The sequence below is a fragment of the Vanessa atalanta genome, chromosome 9 (genome assembly GCF_905147765.1).
Source record: "Vanessa atalanta chromosome 9, ilVanAtal1.2, whole genome shotgun sequence".
Lineage (NCBI taxonomy): Eukaryota > Metazoa > Arthropoda > Insecta > Lepidoptera > Nymphalidae > Vanessa > Vanessa atalanta.
Window position 1 is genome coordinate 10092123 of NC_061879.1, and position 17250 is coordinate 10109372.

Genomic DNA, 17250 nt, shown 5'->3' on the forward strand with positions numbered 1-17250 from the left:
TCTCTATGGTGGTAATTATGAAGTCACATTTATATTTGGAATGATTGGTAACCCTAAATTAAAATTAAAGCTTCTTTAAAAACAATTTAAATTTAAGTAAAATAGGTACCTCTTATAAAACATATCACATTTTTTTTTATAATCATTATACAAAGTATGACATAAAAATATAATAAAAAGACAAAACAAATGTAGAAAGAAACATAAAAACGTCAACATTGATTTAAATTAAGCTATTGTATAATTTGTGTTTTCAACTATTTATTAAAAGACTAACGTCTAAGTTACTTTGGTGTTTATTAAATAAAGTAAATATATTATTCATGATAAAATTTTCAATTATGCTGATAACAGTATCGTAGAATATACTATTATTATTTAAATTTCATTTGTAATAAAAAAAATCTTAAAACATAATCTGATACATTTCATATTCCGTTCCTTTGTGCATTAAATATTAGCTATTAGTAAGCACCGATGTGCTCACTTACTCATCTTTACGATTTAACACGAGTAAATATAAATGCGGCGAGAATGTATTAATAACTATTTTTAAATACTCTTTAGCTATTAAACAAAATATATAAAGAACAATAGCTTACCGTTTTAATACTAGTATCTCTTAGAATAAATTAATTATATGATCACTTCATTTGATTCTACACCTATTGACTAAAATAAAATATGTATAAATATATTTTAAGTCATCTATTTAATATTATTGTCATGGTTGTTGAGAATCAGTTTTTTTTTTATTCATAATAAAATAGCATTGTCAATAGTCAGATTATATCGCCAATGTGCTATCGTCCGTGGCAAGAAAAATTGTTGTGTCAACTTTATATGGGCTGGTACAGTACCTGGCAAACATCTTGACAGTTGACGTTAAGTGAACAGAGATCTTAGCCTGGTGTTCAAGTGGGGAGAAAGGGAACTAGTCGAGTCCTATTGGCTCTTTTTAAACGGTTAGTATAGTTCCGAACGCGCCATTGGTAGATTAATGTTGCCATTTTAACAGTTTTTTTTTCTGTTAATAAAAGGACATCAAAGCCAAATGAACCATACTATAGAAGGTACACGCCGCTCATATACATTTTCAATCTATTGGCACTTAAGAAAATATGAACCATTCTCTGCACCAACTATATAAACGAAAATATTATGAGAATAATTTTCTAATTCAACTATTTTGGCTCATTCGGTGACGGTTGGCAACACAGAGTATTGTTTGGCGTTAAAAAAACATGTGTTGTGTACAGGAGCTTGCACAAAGGTCAACCACCAGTTTAAATGTTCAAGATGTTTGTCTGTATGTACACCGTTACTGACCGCCATAAGCGCGTGTATATTGTACACCGCTCGTGACGGTACTTTTAGAGAGGCGGTAAATGCAACCGTCACCATAAAAACAATATATTTTTTCAAACAGTACAACAATTCACTAATTTAGACATTTATTCGAAGAAGCTAAGCTTTCTTTTATTCAAAAATGAATCCTCGTAGTCGCATACATTACGACAATGTATTTGTAAAACATTTCTGGTTACGGGCGGACGTTGCTAGCTGCACGGTTTCACGAAGCATTGTTATTTGGTTGTAGAATAACTCCAGTTGCGACTTACCGTCAATAGAAACGTATCCTATTTTCAAATCATCTGAATATTTGCCTAAGAATGTTTCAAAATATTTTCCAAACTAGCGTAAGTACCGAAGACGAAACCTGTTATACCGAAAATTATAATGGCAAGGTCCTTCCACAGTATCCAACCTTTAGTTCCCAGTCGTTCGGGCCAGAACGTTATTATTTCGATGATGGGTGGAAATATCAGCGCCAAAGCGGAGCTGCTGAACGCGCCCACGAGGGAGATGATGCTGCTTAAATTCGGTATCAGCACTGCCGCAACGACTGCAAAGTAGAAATAGTCCACATCAATTGCATTACACATAACTTTTCATTAATTTGGAATCTTTGTAATAACATCATAAATCATATTATGTATGTTATTGTCTGGTATTCGTTGCGGTTTCGGTCTCTGATCATTCCGGTAAGGTAATAAGTCTATCATATCTTAAGATCACATAGCACATTTATTTAGAAAACTATATTACATAACGGTACGACTCAAGTTTCGTTTGCGTCATATACGTACTTTCGCATTTATGAGATAAAACAGCGCTAACGGACAATGTATATTACTGAAACGCCTACTTTACTGGATGGAAATGAAACATCAGTAATGATTGATTTTAGATTTTCCTATAAAGAAATATTGGAACGAGCATCTTTACATAAATTTAAATTTGGAAAGTCTTTTAGTTTATAGGTCAGAAGTGTTTGTTTTTATTTTATGTTGTGTGTGTGTGTGTGCTTGTTTTGAGAACGTGTTAATTTGTTGGTGTGCGTTTATGAGTGTGTTTATATTTATGAATTCATACATTTCGAAATTTAAAAAAATTATATAAATATCGTAAATCAGCTTGATTAATCCTAACGTGATTTTTAATATTATACAGTATCACTCAATAAAAACCCGACCGGTTATAGATAAAAGACCGATGACACATTTAATATAATATTTTCAAACATATCTCCGTAACGAATAATAACATTCCGATTTGAACACGTGCCAAATTAAAGTTGACGACCTTCTACCGCGGGGAAAAATTCTACTAACTTACAACGGTAATGATACATCGAAGTTGGAACGGAATAGAATCGGGACTATTCCGATCCAACTTTGACAAACACAAAAAAAATAACATCAGCATAATCGTCATTGAAGATCAATTCTATTTATTCATATCGATTACGATACGATATCGATTTTTTTTAATCTATTAGTTAGGCTGATTGGCAAATGTGCCATTCCGATCCGATCTAACTTTGACTAAACCTTAAATTTCGCCGTTTCATAGATTCAAGTCAAGTCAAGAAAAACATTGGTAAAGAATGCATATTATTCGATACAAGATTATATTGATGATAAAAAAGCGTGGAGTCAATGCTCGTTGACTTCCAGACAGAAGACATAACATACTTATATAATTGTATTTAACTAACATGACTGTATTTTTATATGTTGAAAAGGAGTAACTACTGAGTTTCTTGCCGTGTCTTCTCGGTAGAATCTACATTCCGAACCGGTGGTAGATTTACTTTAAATAGTTTGTTAAATGACGATTCAAAAGTGCTTGTAAAAGCCTACTCGAATAAAGTATATTTTGATTTTATTTGATTTGACTGTATCGTTGCGTTTGTAGAATCGGAAAACAACGGAACGACAACGTTTACGTTTCTATTCGATTGCGATAGTGTAAATTTGTTAGTCAGATTGGGGCTCTGGCCAGTGTTTGTTTACAGCGGCATATCGATATCATTCGCAACAAACATAATGTTGACCTCATAAGCATATCATCTGGTTTTTTATACTACAAATTAATTCATTTATTCAAGTAGGCTTTTATAAGCACCTTCGAATCGTTATTTTATAATAATATATTGAGGAAACCGGTTCGGCGAATTAATTAAAAAAAATTAAAGGATATAAAAGTTTTATTACTATTATTATTGTGTTCATCGATGATAGTACAATTTGAAGCGATCGTATACCGGCTATTTATTAATTATATTGAAATTTTACAAAATAACAAAATAAAAAAAAAAGTCAGGTCATGGTATTTTCATTTTGTAATCGTTAGTACTTTGACGTAAAACATTTCTACAAAACGTAAACATTTACATTTATACGTACGTTATGCGTCATTGAATAAAGGATTTTGAATTTGAAACATAAGATTCAATCTTAACAATACAATATATCTGTAATCGGGTACATACTCGTTTCCGCCAAATTAATGACATTAACATACGATTCCATTTTTTTTTTAATGACTAAGTTCGTGCTATTTCACTCTTATCGTCTATTGTCGTTGGACTGACATCAATAAATCTAAATTCAAAATGAATCCGTAGAAACATTTAAATTTAAAAAAAAAAAAAACATTTCTTCTAGACTTGCAATTTTACGACAGTCACTAATTAGATATAATTTACATAATCCGAATATCTAATTAATATCAATCGTAACTACCCTAACGCTGTTTCATATGCGGAAAGCATTTCTAAGGTTTGACTTTTAATATAACGTAGGTTAAATAACTGAATATACATTACAATAGTCATTTAAGAAAGGATAATATATTAAATGTATTTGTTAATGATTAGCTTTGAATGAAACACTAAAACAAACATACAAGTATCTACTTATCAAGGAGTCCTGGGTCTTTTCCGCGAGTGGAACAATTACTGTTATCACTGAGTAAATTTCCTAATTGAAGAAGCCAACAAAGGTTACTATTTATCTTAATTAGAAATTCAATTAAAGGCGTGAGAATTAATAAAAGTATTTAAAATAGACTCAAGAAAATTATATATTAACATACTATATAGCTTATGTCATTCTGAAACGTATTTTTTAGGTTATCGGCTATCACAATTTTTCCCATCAAGATAAATGCTTACGTAACTATTTCAAGTTCAAAGTTACGTCAATACATTCAACGTAGGCGTGCGCTATCCATCCATTCGCACGGGAGACGTACAATATTGAAGGACAACTTACAAAACAAAATTCTTGTTTTTTTTTTTAGCAGGTCCCTCGCAGTCGTGCGAAGAACCGCTCACCAGAATTAAATCACAATCGTATGAATAGTTTATTCAAACATACATTTCAATTTACAAAATAATAAAACCGACTCATAAAAAAAAGTTATTACTCGAAGTCAAATTATACGTTATTATTATCAACTTATCCCCAATTATATTTTATTTTTGCACATAATAACAGTTTAAAAAAAAAATAACGGAATATATTCAAAAAATAAAAAACCAACGATCAATCTGCCTACATGTAACTAAAAATTCAAAATAATTGCTCCAAATCGAACGTTACGTCATTATTTTCAAATTATACGCAATTAAAATAACGAATGATACCTTATTTGTGCACATTATAACAGTTCTAAATAAATTAACGGAATATCTTCGCGAGCGAATGTATTTTTTTATCGAGTCATTACTATTTTAATTGTAACCATTTGTTGCAATAAAAACTATAGGTTAAGACTATTAACCAGATAAAGTGACCGCTGTTGAGTAACCTACGCGTTTATTGTGATTGCTATGCACTTTAAATGGAGGAGAATAATTAAATTATCGATGTACGTGTAGAACAATTTATTATATTTGTCTGAACAATTAACACTGGCCTACTTTATTCATACTGAAGTTGCAATATCTTCAGCAGAGATAAAAACTATTCTAAAGATCATTTTAACTTTACATATAGAAGATTATTTATTATTTAAGACTTTTTTTTTTTTTTTTTTTTTTTTATGTCATAAGGTGGCAAACGAGCAGGAGGCTCACCTGATGGAAAGTGACTACCACCGCCCATGGACATCTGCAACACCGGGGGGCTTGCAGGTGCGTTGCCGGCCTTTCAGGAAAGAGTACGCTCTTTTCTTGAAGGTTCCCAAGTCGTATCGGTTCGGAAAAACCGCCGGCGAAAGCTGGTTCCACAGAGTGGTTGTGCGAGGCAGAAAATGACTTAAAAATCGCGCTGTTGTGGATTTACGGACATCTAGGTGGTGCGGGTGATATTTGGAATTTTGACGAGATGTCCGAAGGTGAAATTCAGCAGCCGGGATTAATTCGAACAATTCCTCGGAACATTCCCCGTGATAAATTCTGTAGAAGATGCAGAGCGATCCAACATCTCTACGCAAAGCCAAAGGATCAAGCAGATCGGAAAGGGCTTGATCGTCGATAATTCGAGCCGCTCTACGTTGGATACGGTCAAATGGAAGGAGCTGGTACTGGGGAGCACCCGCCCAGAGGTGAGAGCAGTATTCCATGTGAGGCCGAATTTGCGCCTTGTATAGTCTTAGACGATGGGCCGACGTGAAATACTGTCTTGCCTTGCTGAGCACACCAAGCTTTTTTGATGCCAATTTGGCTTTGCCTTCCAATTGACCGCGGAACTGAACGAGACTCGAAACATCAACGCCAAGTATTCCGATACTAGCTGTAGCGGCTAACGGAATGTTCTCGAATCGTGGAGATACGACAAATGGTGTTTTTTTAGCAGTTAACGCGCAAACTTGCGTCTTTTTGGGGTTGAAGTGAACTAGGTTTAGCCGACCCCAGTTCGAGACTTTGTTTAACGAAGACTCGATTTCAGATACAAGTTTGTTCCGGTTTTCTTCGACGTTTTCCCGAGAAATATTAGCACGGCCGGTGTATGAGGTGTCTACGGTGCTGTCGTCTGCATAGCAATGAATGTTACTGATTTGCAACAAGTCATTGATATGCAGAAGAAACAGAGTGGGTGATAGAACGCAGCCTTGTGGAACACCAGCATTGACGAATTTTAAGTCAGAGCATGCACCGTCGACAACGACCTTGATGCTCCGATCTGCCAAAAAACTGGTAATCCAATTGCATAATTTCCCGGGAAGCCCATAGGAAGGAAGCTTCGAAAGAAGCGCTTTGTGCCACACGCGATCGAAGGCCTTCGCTATGTCCAGACTGGCTGCTAATGCCTCCCCTTTGCTCTCAACTGCTTCCGCCCATCTATGAGTAAGGTAAACTAGAAGATCACCGGCTGAGCGACCCCGACGGAAACCGTACTGGCGGTCGCTAATCAGCTGGTTCTCCTCTAGGTACCGCAGGAGCTGGCAGTTTATAATGGACTCCATTACCTTGGAGAACAAGGAGGTGATGGCTATAGGCCTATAATTGGACGGGTCTGAGCGGTTGCCCTTTTTAGGGATCGGATGCACCAAAGCAGTCTTCCAGGAGTTCGGGACGACGCCGAATGCATAGGATTGCCGGAAAAGACGCGTTAAGACCGGCGCCAACTCGGGAGCACAAGTCCGTAGCACGATTGGAGGGATGCCATCGGGTCCACTCGACTTATGAATATCCAAGGAAAGAAGTGCTTTACGAACAGCACTTTGCCGGAATTTAACCTCCGGCATCGTGGTATCACACCGCGGGATTGTTGGTGGTGACTTTCCTCGGTCATCCAGAGTCGAGTTCGCTGCGAAGAGAGAGCCTAAAAGATCAGCCTTCTCCTTCGCTGTATGGGCCAATGACTCACCGTCCTTGTGCAGAGATGGTAAGGAAGGCTGACAGAAATTCCCTAAGACAGCCTTGGCGAGAGACCAGAACGCACGTGTTCCTGAAGGGAGGCGCACCAGTCTCTCGCCAATTCTGCCAATGTACTCCGTCTTCGCCTTAGCAATCACGTTTTTGAAGGACCTAGAGGCAGAGTTATATTCCTTTCTGATTGCGCTGGTATTTACATCACGAGACGCTGATGCGTTAGCCCAGTCTTGGTAGCGTTCCCATTTTCTGCGTGAAGCCGTTTTGCAGAAACGACCAAACCAGGGCTGGGACTTGCCACCGATGGGGACCGCAGAATACGGAATGAATAGTTCCATACCCTGAAGTACCACATCGGCAACAGAGTCAGCAACAACACTCGGATCATCCGGCGAGAAACAAACCTGCCCCCATGGGTAGGATGCAAAGAAGGACCGCATCCCATCCCAATCTGCTGACCTGTAGTGCCACACTCGGCGGCAGCCCACGAAACGAGGTCGTGAGTAACGCGCAACCGGCACTGTACTTCGGACGAGACAGTGGTCCGACGAGCCCAGAGGGGGTTCGACGATAACCTGGTAGCCATCCGGATGGGAAGTCAGCAGAAGGTCCAACAGGGAAGGTGTATGATCCTCCACGTCTGGTATTCGCGTTGGCGAGGGGACTAGTTGTGTCAAATCATATGCTAAAGCGAAGTCGAGAACAGATCTACCCGCATGATCGGTAGTGCGCGATCCAAGCCATTCGGCATGGTGGGCATTAAAATCGCCAAGAATAACGATCTCTGCGGATGGGATCTGCTGCAGTACGGAATCTGTAGCCATTTGGACGTGCTCAACCAGTCGGTCGGTTTCGGCATTACCGCTATGGGACCTATAAAGGCAAGCGTAGATTCGCGGATGGTCGTCACAATCTACACGCAGCCAGATAATTGATAGGTCCTGTCCTTCAAGGCTGCCGAGGCGTCGAGAGCAGATATCATCTCTGACGTAAACGCACACCCCAGCTCGTGGTACAAAGGAATGTTCCAATTTATACCCGGGGTAGGAAAGAAAAGTCGTATCGGCAGGAGAAGATATCTGAGTCTCGGTAAGAAAGAGCAAGGCCGGCTTCGCCGTCTCAAGGTGAAAGTGGACGGCGTTCAAGTTCGAGTTGAGTCCCCTTATGTTGCAGAAGTCCACAGTGAGGGTGGTAGGGGTTGCCTTATGATGCCTGCTCCGCTTACCCCGAACAGTGGCGAGCGCAAAATTGCCCCCCCCAGAATTCGGAGGGCAGCCTGGGCATCCCTGCTCAGGTGGTGTATGTCCTGAGCATGGATGCCCAGAGAGGGATTCTCCACCGCAGTCGCTGATGGTACCCTCCTGGGGTAATGTAACCAAATTCTGCACAACCATCATGTTTAAGGGGGGGGGGGGTATCGGGCCTCCGGGACTCTCACATACCAGACGAAACGCGGTAACATAGCTACCACTTCACGCCGATTTTAAGTGAGAGAGTGGTACTTCCCCGGGCGTGCCGGCCCATTCGGCTGCAACCCGAAGGTATGCAGTGTGGCACTACCACTTACTGAACTGACTGACTCCTGTAGAGGTATTCTGTAAGAAACTCGAAACTCACCGCAGAATACGTACATGAAATGTCATCATACGTACATCAATGTGGCAATAATAATTATAAAACTTATAGATCATATCGAATTTCTTTTTATTAAATATAGAATCATTAAAATCAATTATTGATTTCGCACGTGACGTTAGCGAAATAATATGTGCCCTCTTGGCACAAATAAAAGACAAAACAAAAAAAAAAAAAAATTTGTCATTTTAAGCACCAGTTCGAAAATGAAAATACTTCGACTGGGTTTTAAGGACCTTGTCTTAAAAGCCTCGGAGTGAATAGATTTATATTAACACATAGTTGAATAAGATCTTGTAAAATGACGGAAGATCAACGCACAGTCGTTAAAATATATATATTTTTTAATTTTGTACATCCACATACATTTGTATCAAAAATACAATTCTTGTATGCCTGCATAATTTAATCACCAGGCAACATATTTGAAAGGGTGTTATTTGTCTTCTTGGGAATGTGGATTCCTTGATCGGTCTGGATTGTATAAAGAGTAACTACTTAGTTTCTTGCCGGTTCTTCTCGGTAGAAACTACATTCCGAATCGGTGGTAGTTTTACTTTAAATAGTTTGTTAAATGACGATTCAAAAGTGCTTGTAAAAACCTATTTGAATAAGGTATATTTTGATTTGATTTGGCCAGTCAGTTCATTATCGGACCACGTCTACTATGGATTGTCGTTTTATGTATAAAATGTTCATACATTTGAAACTTAATACTTACCGTTAAAATCAAAATGATATCAATTCAAGTAGGTATTACAAGTTCCTAACATTCATAACATTCTATGGAAGATATAATAATGAATACTTACATGTAATTGTGATGAGAACGAATCGTGTCACAATCTCGCCGTATTCAAGTGCCTTTTCGGAATTTAATTTAGTTTTAATATAAGGCCAGACGATATTCATAGGCACGTAGAATTGAAGGCCGTACGAGAGGAATATTGCCGCCGCCATTACGGCCCTGACGCTTTGTGCTAACCTTAAAAAATATATATTATATTTTAACTAAACACTAATAAAGACATACATACATGGTAGGATATCTATATAAAAAAAAGAAAATATTTGGAATAGTGTAACATTTTTTTTAATTATTTAAATGTGTGTTAGAATTAACTACAGGCACAAGATGCATAACATCTTAGCTCCTGAGGTTGATGGCGCCATGGTGATGTAAGGAATGGCACCAACGCCTATGGTGGTTATTACCTTTTAAGTGAGCCATTAATCCTTTTGCCAACCTATTTAAAAAAAAAAAAACACTTTCTACCCAAACGATTGCCTTGTTGCCTCGGATCTTTTATAGCTTTTTTATATTTTTATTAAATAATAAATTTAATTGTATATATAAATAGCGATCATTGATTAAGTTACTACTAAAGTTATAATTTGTATTTTTTTCAAAGAAAAAAATCAGTCTGCCGTGGCAAAGTGGTTACATCGAAAAACATTTTTATAACCGTACGTAGTAAAACGTCGTAAAATACATAATATGTACATTTTACGACAACGATAAGTACGTAATGAAGACTGTCTAGATCACGATAACTTAGTCCTTAGTTTATTACATCTTGGCCCTAAATTGTCTTATACTTCAAAATAACGATGCTGACGTGAGCGAAAATAATATCAAATCAAACTTAGGAATAAGTTTTCCAACGATCCTTGTTATGCGGCAACAAAGATAACATAAATACCATTACAAATTATTCTTATTAGTTAATTTAGTTAAATTTTTATCATTAATTTTCCATTGTTTATCAAATACGTCCCCGTAAAACATTCGAATATAACCTTTACATACTTGAACAAATATAGACCGCAATCGTTTAATAACTGAGGTCTCGTTATCTCGATGATAGACGCTAGATTAAAATGAATGCACGCTTGCAACATCGATACAATGACGTCAATAATTATTATCCCGGGTATTTTGCTAACATTTTTTTTGGAATAAGGTATGTATTCATTAGACAGATCGGCTAGATACTTGTAAAGAATTAATTCCAGACTAGTGCGAAAACAATAATTGTTTTTGCAGGTGTTTATAACTGAGCACGTCATAATTTCGCAATTTATATTATTATAACTAAGTCACGAGCTTTTGTCCGGTCGTGGCTGACTAAAGATCGAGCATCTTACTTTACAACAATCGTCTTCGTATTACTTGCCTCATTTTTTAAATGTCCTCCGACTGTGGCTCTGTCCATACTATTTATTGGTCTGATTTAAAAACGTTGCAAAATTGTCCAAATCATTAGACATAATGTAACGTAACACAGAATGAAATTTACATTCCCAATATATTCAATTAAATTAACCGAATATTTTTTACGCATATAAATAATTTTTTTGAAAAAAAATGAGTCGAGATGGCCCAGTGGTTAGAACGCGTGCATCTTAACCGATGATTTCGGGTTCAAACCCAGGCAGGCACCACTGAAATTTCATGTGCTTAATTCGTGTTTATAATTCATCTCGTGCTCGGCGGTGAAGGAAAACATCGTGAGGAAACCTGCATGTGTCTAATTTCAACGAAATTCTGCCACATGTGTATTCCGCCAACCCGCATTGGAGCAGCGTGGTGGAATATGCTCCAAACCTTCTCCTCAAAGGAGAGGAGGTCTTTATCCCAGCAGTGGGACATTTACGGGCTGCTAATGCTAATGCTAATAATATAAATCATTATTAAAGCGTATATACGTACAAGTCATTCGGTAGATTGAGTGTAATACTGCCGGACACTGCTGCGCCGTACTTCAAGTAGCCAAAAAAGCCAATAGCTGTGTACAATGCTGCCACAATAACCATTCCAGTGTTTAAAACGCCCGTCCATCCGCCGAAATCTTCCGGAGTTTTCATATTATTCTCCAAAGGCAAAACCTAAATTGTGAAAAAATATAGCCCTTTAGGTTTGTCAGAAACAAGACATGAGTTACTTACATTATATTAAGCCTAATATACATTCTCTTGAAAGAATTACGGTAGTGTAAAAAAAGGCGTTTCGAATCTGGGCGAAGTTTTTATCGTATCTTTATATGTAAAGCAAGCAAACACATTAGATTTTATATTAATATGTACAGGTAAATATTTGTTCGTAACATATATCTCCTCCTTTAATGTTATATATGTAGGAGGCCGGGCCACCTGGTAAGTGGACCACCGTACATTGGTGCTGTAAAGAATATTAAACATTCCTTACGTCGCCAACGCGCAATCAACCTTGAGAACTAAGATGTTATGTCCCTTGTGCCTGTACTTACACTGGCCCACTCACTCGTCAAACCGAAACACAACAATGCTGCCTGTCAATTGAATTTCTGAGAATGGATGATCCTAACCTAACCTAACCTACCCAGACGGGCTTGCACAAAGCCCTACCACTAAGTAAATTACAATATTACAACAAAACAAAACCTACCTAGTTTATATTACAGGAAAAAAAAATTTTATACGTACTGACGAAGATTACTAACTATAACAAATATAAATATTTATAGAACTATTTTATGTTCAATGACAAATAAAAGATATTTACTTACATAAATATAAATTACACAAGACGCTATAACATATTCAAGATTTTGGTATTTATTAATACTTTAAAAGCGTGTTTAGCTAAACAATATTTCTGTCTTTCTGTCATAATTAATTTTACATTCAACAGAAGAAGACAGCCAGGGCCGGATTTAGAGAAGGGAAACCGGGGCCACTGCCCTGGGGCCTCCACATGAGAGCCCCTACAATATATTCCGACGAGTTAACAAATATCTAGGTATAGTCAAATTATAATAATGTTACTAATTATTGTTTTGAAAGTTACGAGTAAATAAATTATAGCTTAACAATTAAAATATTCAAATGAATTCATAATATAACTATTAGGGTCTCCACGCCTCTATTGCTCTAGGGAATCCACTCTTTTTCGGCCCCAGGGCCTCTAGACCTCTAAATCCGACGCTGAAGACAGCATTGTTTAACCAATCATCCCATAACGTAAAGCCGAAGAAAAGAAAATTTAAAAATCTACTTATCACAGTTTATTTGTTAGTTATTAATTTAGGATGCATTACGACAATAACAACATTGTTATTATAAGCAAAAAGCTAAAATGTTATCATAATATGCCAGACAAGCTAGAGGTCGATTGATTTCATTCGATATTTTCACATTGAGATCGGATTTCGTATTTCCATTGTTTAACATTACGTATTCACATTTGATCGAATATCTTCTGTGATCGAAATACGTCATTTTTTTAACTTATTTTTGTAATTAATACTATATTAATAACAATATACAAAAAAATCGACGTACATGTAATAAAATAATTGATCGTACAGATAAAGTAACAAGGCGTCGGGTCTGTGACCTTGAGATTTTAATAAGACTGTGCCTATTTTTATAAGCAATTTTTATTTAGTAGTTTTTAACGTAAATTTGCTTTCAATAAATGAATACATATTGTATGTACATGTAAATCACACAATATTTAATAAATAACATTTGATATTAGTGCCGGTGAGACTTAAGATCTACGGTAGATTTATTGATTGGAACAAAGACTAAATATCAACTTAACGCATTTACTACATAAAATGTATATTAAATGAAAGTAACGACAAAAATAAGCCAAAATATATTTTCCATTCAGAACATGAATCATGAACATCTATGATATACATTCTTTATAACTACTTTGGAGCGACGTTTTTTAATAATCGAATTATGACTATCATCAATACTAGCTTTAAAGATGGGCGACCATTACTGATAAGTTATGGAAAACAACCATAAGTAAGGGTTTTAGAAAATGAGAATAATTGTAAATTATAAACTGGGAATATATTTGTAACTAAATTTATAGAGAATACTTCAAACATCGCTAAGCCGGTGCTGATAAATAATCAAAAAACTTTGTAAAGAATATTCGACGAAGTAAATACATTGTTATGTTTCTTATTTATATCATTATTGAAGTTGAATTTAATCAATACTAGTCTAAATTTTGAGACTAAAAACACTTTTTCATCTGTATTTTATACGAAGAAAAACACAAGTCTATTTATACTGATATTTTTTTTTGCGACGGCTTGATTTTTACTGTTTCGAGAACATAATATTTTATCGTGGCATTGTCCTAATGTAAACATACCATTAAGTCAGACCTGCCTTGCATTAATTAACTAACTACCTACATTAATGTTAAATAAAACAAAAAATCGATATAAAATCGTTACGAAAAACACCCTGTATTTTAAGCATGCAATCAAAATAATCTACATTTACATTACTATGTTGAACTTGCCATAGAAATACAAAAGCATCATAGTATATCAACGACTTACCACTCCAATGCCTTCAAACGCATATATAGCCGTGCCAAAGTATAAGGGTAACTGATGCCAACTCGCAAAGGCCTTGACACTGTCAGTGTGTGGCAAATCTTGCAAAATATAATAGAATGTTATAACCAGGCCCCAAGCGGTCATTATTGATGCTATTAAAGATACTGGAGTCAAATATTTTAAGTTTTTCACCATACCCAAAGCCAACATTGGCACATATAACATTGCTAGATATCTGTGTACGCTTAGTTTTATGCCAAAAAAACGCATCGTGTCTTCGAGGTTAGTAGCAACGAATAAGAAATAAACACAGCAAAATCCTAGTTGAGTCATTACTAGAAATATATTGACCACATTCCTGAAACAACAACGCTCGTGCTATTAATTAGGTAAATTATTTTTTATGTAAATTACTTCGTTTTAAACAAAAGTCTTATAAAGATTTACGAATTTGTACTAATATTTGTTTTATCTGTATTTTGTAACATTTAAATGTTATTGAACTGTATTTGCCCTCGAAAGTCATAATCATAAATATATAAGAGTATTAGCGTATTATATTTGCCAAAACATATTTATATTTTTTATTGTACATCTGGAAAGAAACGATAATTTATCTCAAAAAAAAAAATTATGCAAATGCCTAATTGATACTATTTTCCGCATTAAGGGGGAGTACATGTTTATATGAGTTTGTTTTAATTGGCTATGATTTCTAAAGTTAGGGCTGCGTTTGGACTCGAACTAATAGTCACGTGTCCCGATCGGCTTTCGACTAATCAAAAGTACTAATACAATATAGTCGAATATCAAAGAAAGAACTTACTAACTTTAAAATAGTAGTTCCGATTTATGAAAATGACGCCTTTAAAAAAGGGCTTCGAGGGCAACCTGCCTACTTTAAAAATGAATCCGCCGTAAGTTAACGGCCGGATTTCGTATCTTAGGACTTGGCAATCATAAGCACAATTTGATTTTATCTAAAGCTGAACTTGAAAAATAATTACCCTATACACACAGCTATCAGTATAACCGTAATGAGATATTACTATTAAATATATAACTTGTTTACCAGTGTCAAATACAGGTGAACACAACAAAGAAAACAAGGGGCTCAACAATATAAAATTATATTTCTTTCTTTTTTTATTCTACTCAATAAAGCCCTTATTGAAATACAGTACATTTTCTTTTTAAAAAGAAACCTAAACCTGATAACAAAACACTGTAACTAGATTACAGTGATTTTACAAAATAATAAAAGAAAAAAATTGGTATAGTAATAACTATATATTCCAATTTTAAATTCCAATAATCCAAATGGGTTGAGGGTAGATGTTTGACAAATAAATTATAATCACTGTACTGGGAAATATAACAAATTTGGCAAAGTCAAAAAAATATTTAGCAAACAAAACCCAATATGATAAAGCTATTTGTATAACAGTGATTAATATTTTTATTGAATATTATTTTATTCTTTACTCAATATTTATTTACATTTTTCATGATTAATATATGTATACTGAGAACTAACATGTAAATATAATATAATAAATATACAAAAATAATTTATTGAATTATAGAAAGCCAGTGCAAATTACTTGCACTACCCATATCCAGTTAGATATTGCTTCGGAATATTTATGCGTTAATGAGCAAACACTTTGCTATTTTAGTGTAAGTATTTGTTAGTCAATAGTTCTCATCACAGTTATCTCAGACATTGATGACTTAATTTTAATGTTCAATAATCACTTTTGTCTATTAAAAATTGCTTTTCTTTAGTAATTTCCAAGAGCAAAAAAGTGAAATTCACAGTTAACTGTATTTAAAATTATATCTTCCGTGTTAACCAAAATTGCACTCATAACACCATTTTTTTTAACCACTTTGCTCAATGAAATTTAATACAAGACTTAAGATTCATCATTAACAAAAACTATGTAAGCATGAAAAAGATCTTTTTATAACAAATAATATTCATTTGTATTTTCTTTCTTTTTGTTCTACTACATAACATAAAAATGTAAAAATTACACTTACCTAATTTTTTTTGCATATGGCCTCAAAGATACAGGTCCCATTGCAAAAGCGTCTTCTACTACTTCTGCAAAACTCATTGCAGGTCGCTGGTTTCTGATACAAAGCTCACGAGAACAAGCAACTAAAATATGCATACAATGTGTGCATATCACTCCCATAAAAAGTGTTCCAACTACACCTAAGATAAAAAGAGGGATCATTAAAATATATAATATATTTTTCAACATAGCACAAGACACCAGAATTTATATATTTATATAGTTAATATTATGATCTAGTATTATTTGTATGAAATCTTAATTGTACTTTTTCAATGGAAAATTTGTATATTTTAAGCATTTCAAATAAATATACGTACCAATAAATAGACCAGCATTTTTAAAAGCATCAGGCATTGCCAAAATACCTGTTCCAATATTGCCTTTAAGAAGATGAATTAGTGTGTCAAAATTTGAAGTAGGATGTTCTAAGTATCGTTCGGACGTGGGGTTGTAATCCGTTTTTTTCGGCGTTTCATGTTTGAAGGGCGATACATGGATCGATGGACTTGCGACCAATTCTACAGTTTGAACCTCCGCATTGTCAATCGGAGTATTTGGTCCAGTAAGAAGCGGCTGCTTTTCATCGCTCATCTTTATATTTAACGCTTAATACTATCGTAAAAATATATCAGGTACTGTTGAGTAAGACTAAAAACATTATAAATTGCCGCGTCTTGTCAATACGAGATTTAAATCAAAATACAGACAAATAATAAGAATTTATAAACATCTAAAAAACTGCGTTATTATGTTGCCACACTGGTATTTTATTTGGTACTACTACAGACTACTATATTTTGCAATTACGTTAGTTAGGTACTCTGTTATTTTAAAGTTATAAATTAAGAACTCATAAGTAAATCAATTATTTCTAAAATCACAGAGCAACACGTCAATTGTGAACTGAACTCAAGAATTTTTAACTGCCTAATGTTAGTACATAATGTCAATATCAATAATGTCAAATTGTCAATGAGCTTGTACTAAGACAATTACATTGAAGCGA

The 17250-nt window shown here is 35.1% G+C and overlaps 1 protein-coding gene across 2 annotated transcripts; it reads right to left on the minus strand.

The window, feature by feature from the left end:
* Window positions 1-238: 238 nt before the first annotated feature.
* On the minus strand, window positions 239-17153 carry LOC125066614 (proton-coupled amino acid transporter-like protein pathetic). 2 transcript variants are annotated; one of them, XM_047674747.1, is made up of 7 exons: window positions 16562-17153; window positions 16204-16381; window positions 14355-14515; window positions 14158-14255; window positions 11517-11692; window positions 9616-9788; window positions 239-1906 (listed from the first exon to the last, which is right to left on the minus strand). In XM_047674747.1, exons 1-7 carry the CDS (start codon window positions 16833-16835, stop codon window positions 1668-1670), a joined length of 1299 nt encoding a protein of 432 aa, XP_047530703.1. In that variant the 5' UTR covers window positions 16836-17153; the 3' UTR covers window positions 239-1667. The 2 variants fall into 2 exon arrangements, with proteins under 2 accessions (XP_047530703.1, XP_047530702.1); XM_047674746.1 differs by having other exon boundaries at window positions 14158-14515.
* Between the last annotated feature and the right edge of the window lie 97 nt (window positions 17154-17250).

Excerpts from the sequence above, each read along its gene's own strand:
- LOC125066614 (XM_047674746.1), bottom strand. The coding sequence starts at position 16,835 with ATGAGCGATGAAAAGCAGCCGCTTCTTACTGGACCAAATACTCCGATT. Across the intron at positions 14,516-16,203 it reads CCATATGCAAAAAAAATTAG|GAATGTGGTCAATATATTTC; the intron begins GTAAGTGTAATT and ends TTGTTGTTTCAG. Across the intron at positions 9,789-11,516 it reads CTCAATCTACCGAATGACTT|GTTAGCACAAAGCGTCAGGG; the intron begins GTACGTATATAC and ends ATATTTTTTAAG.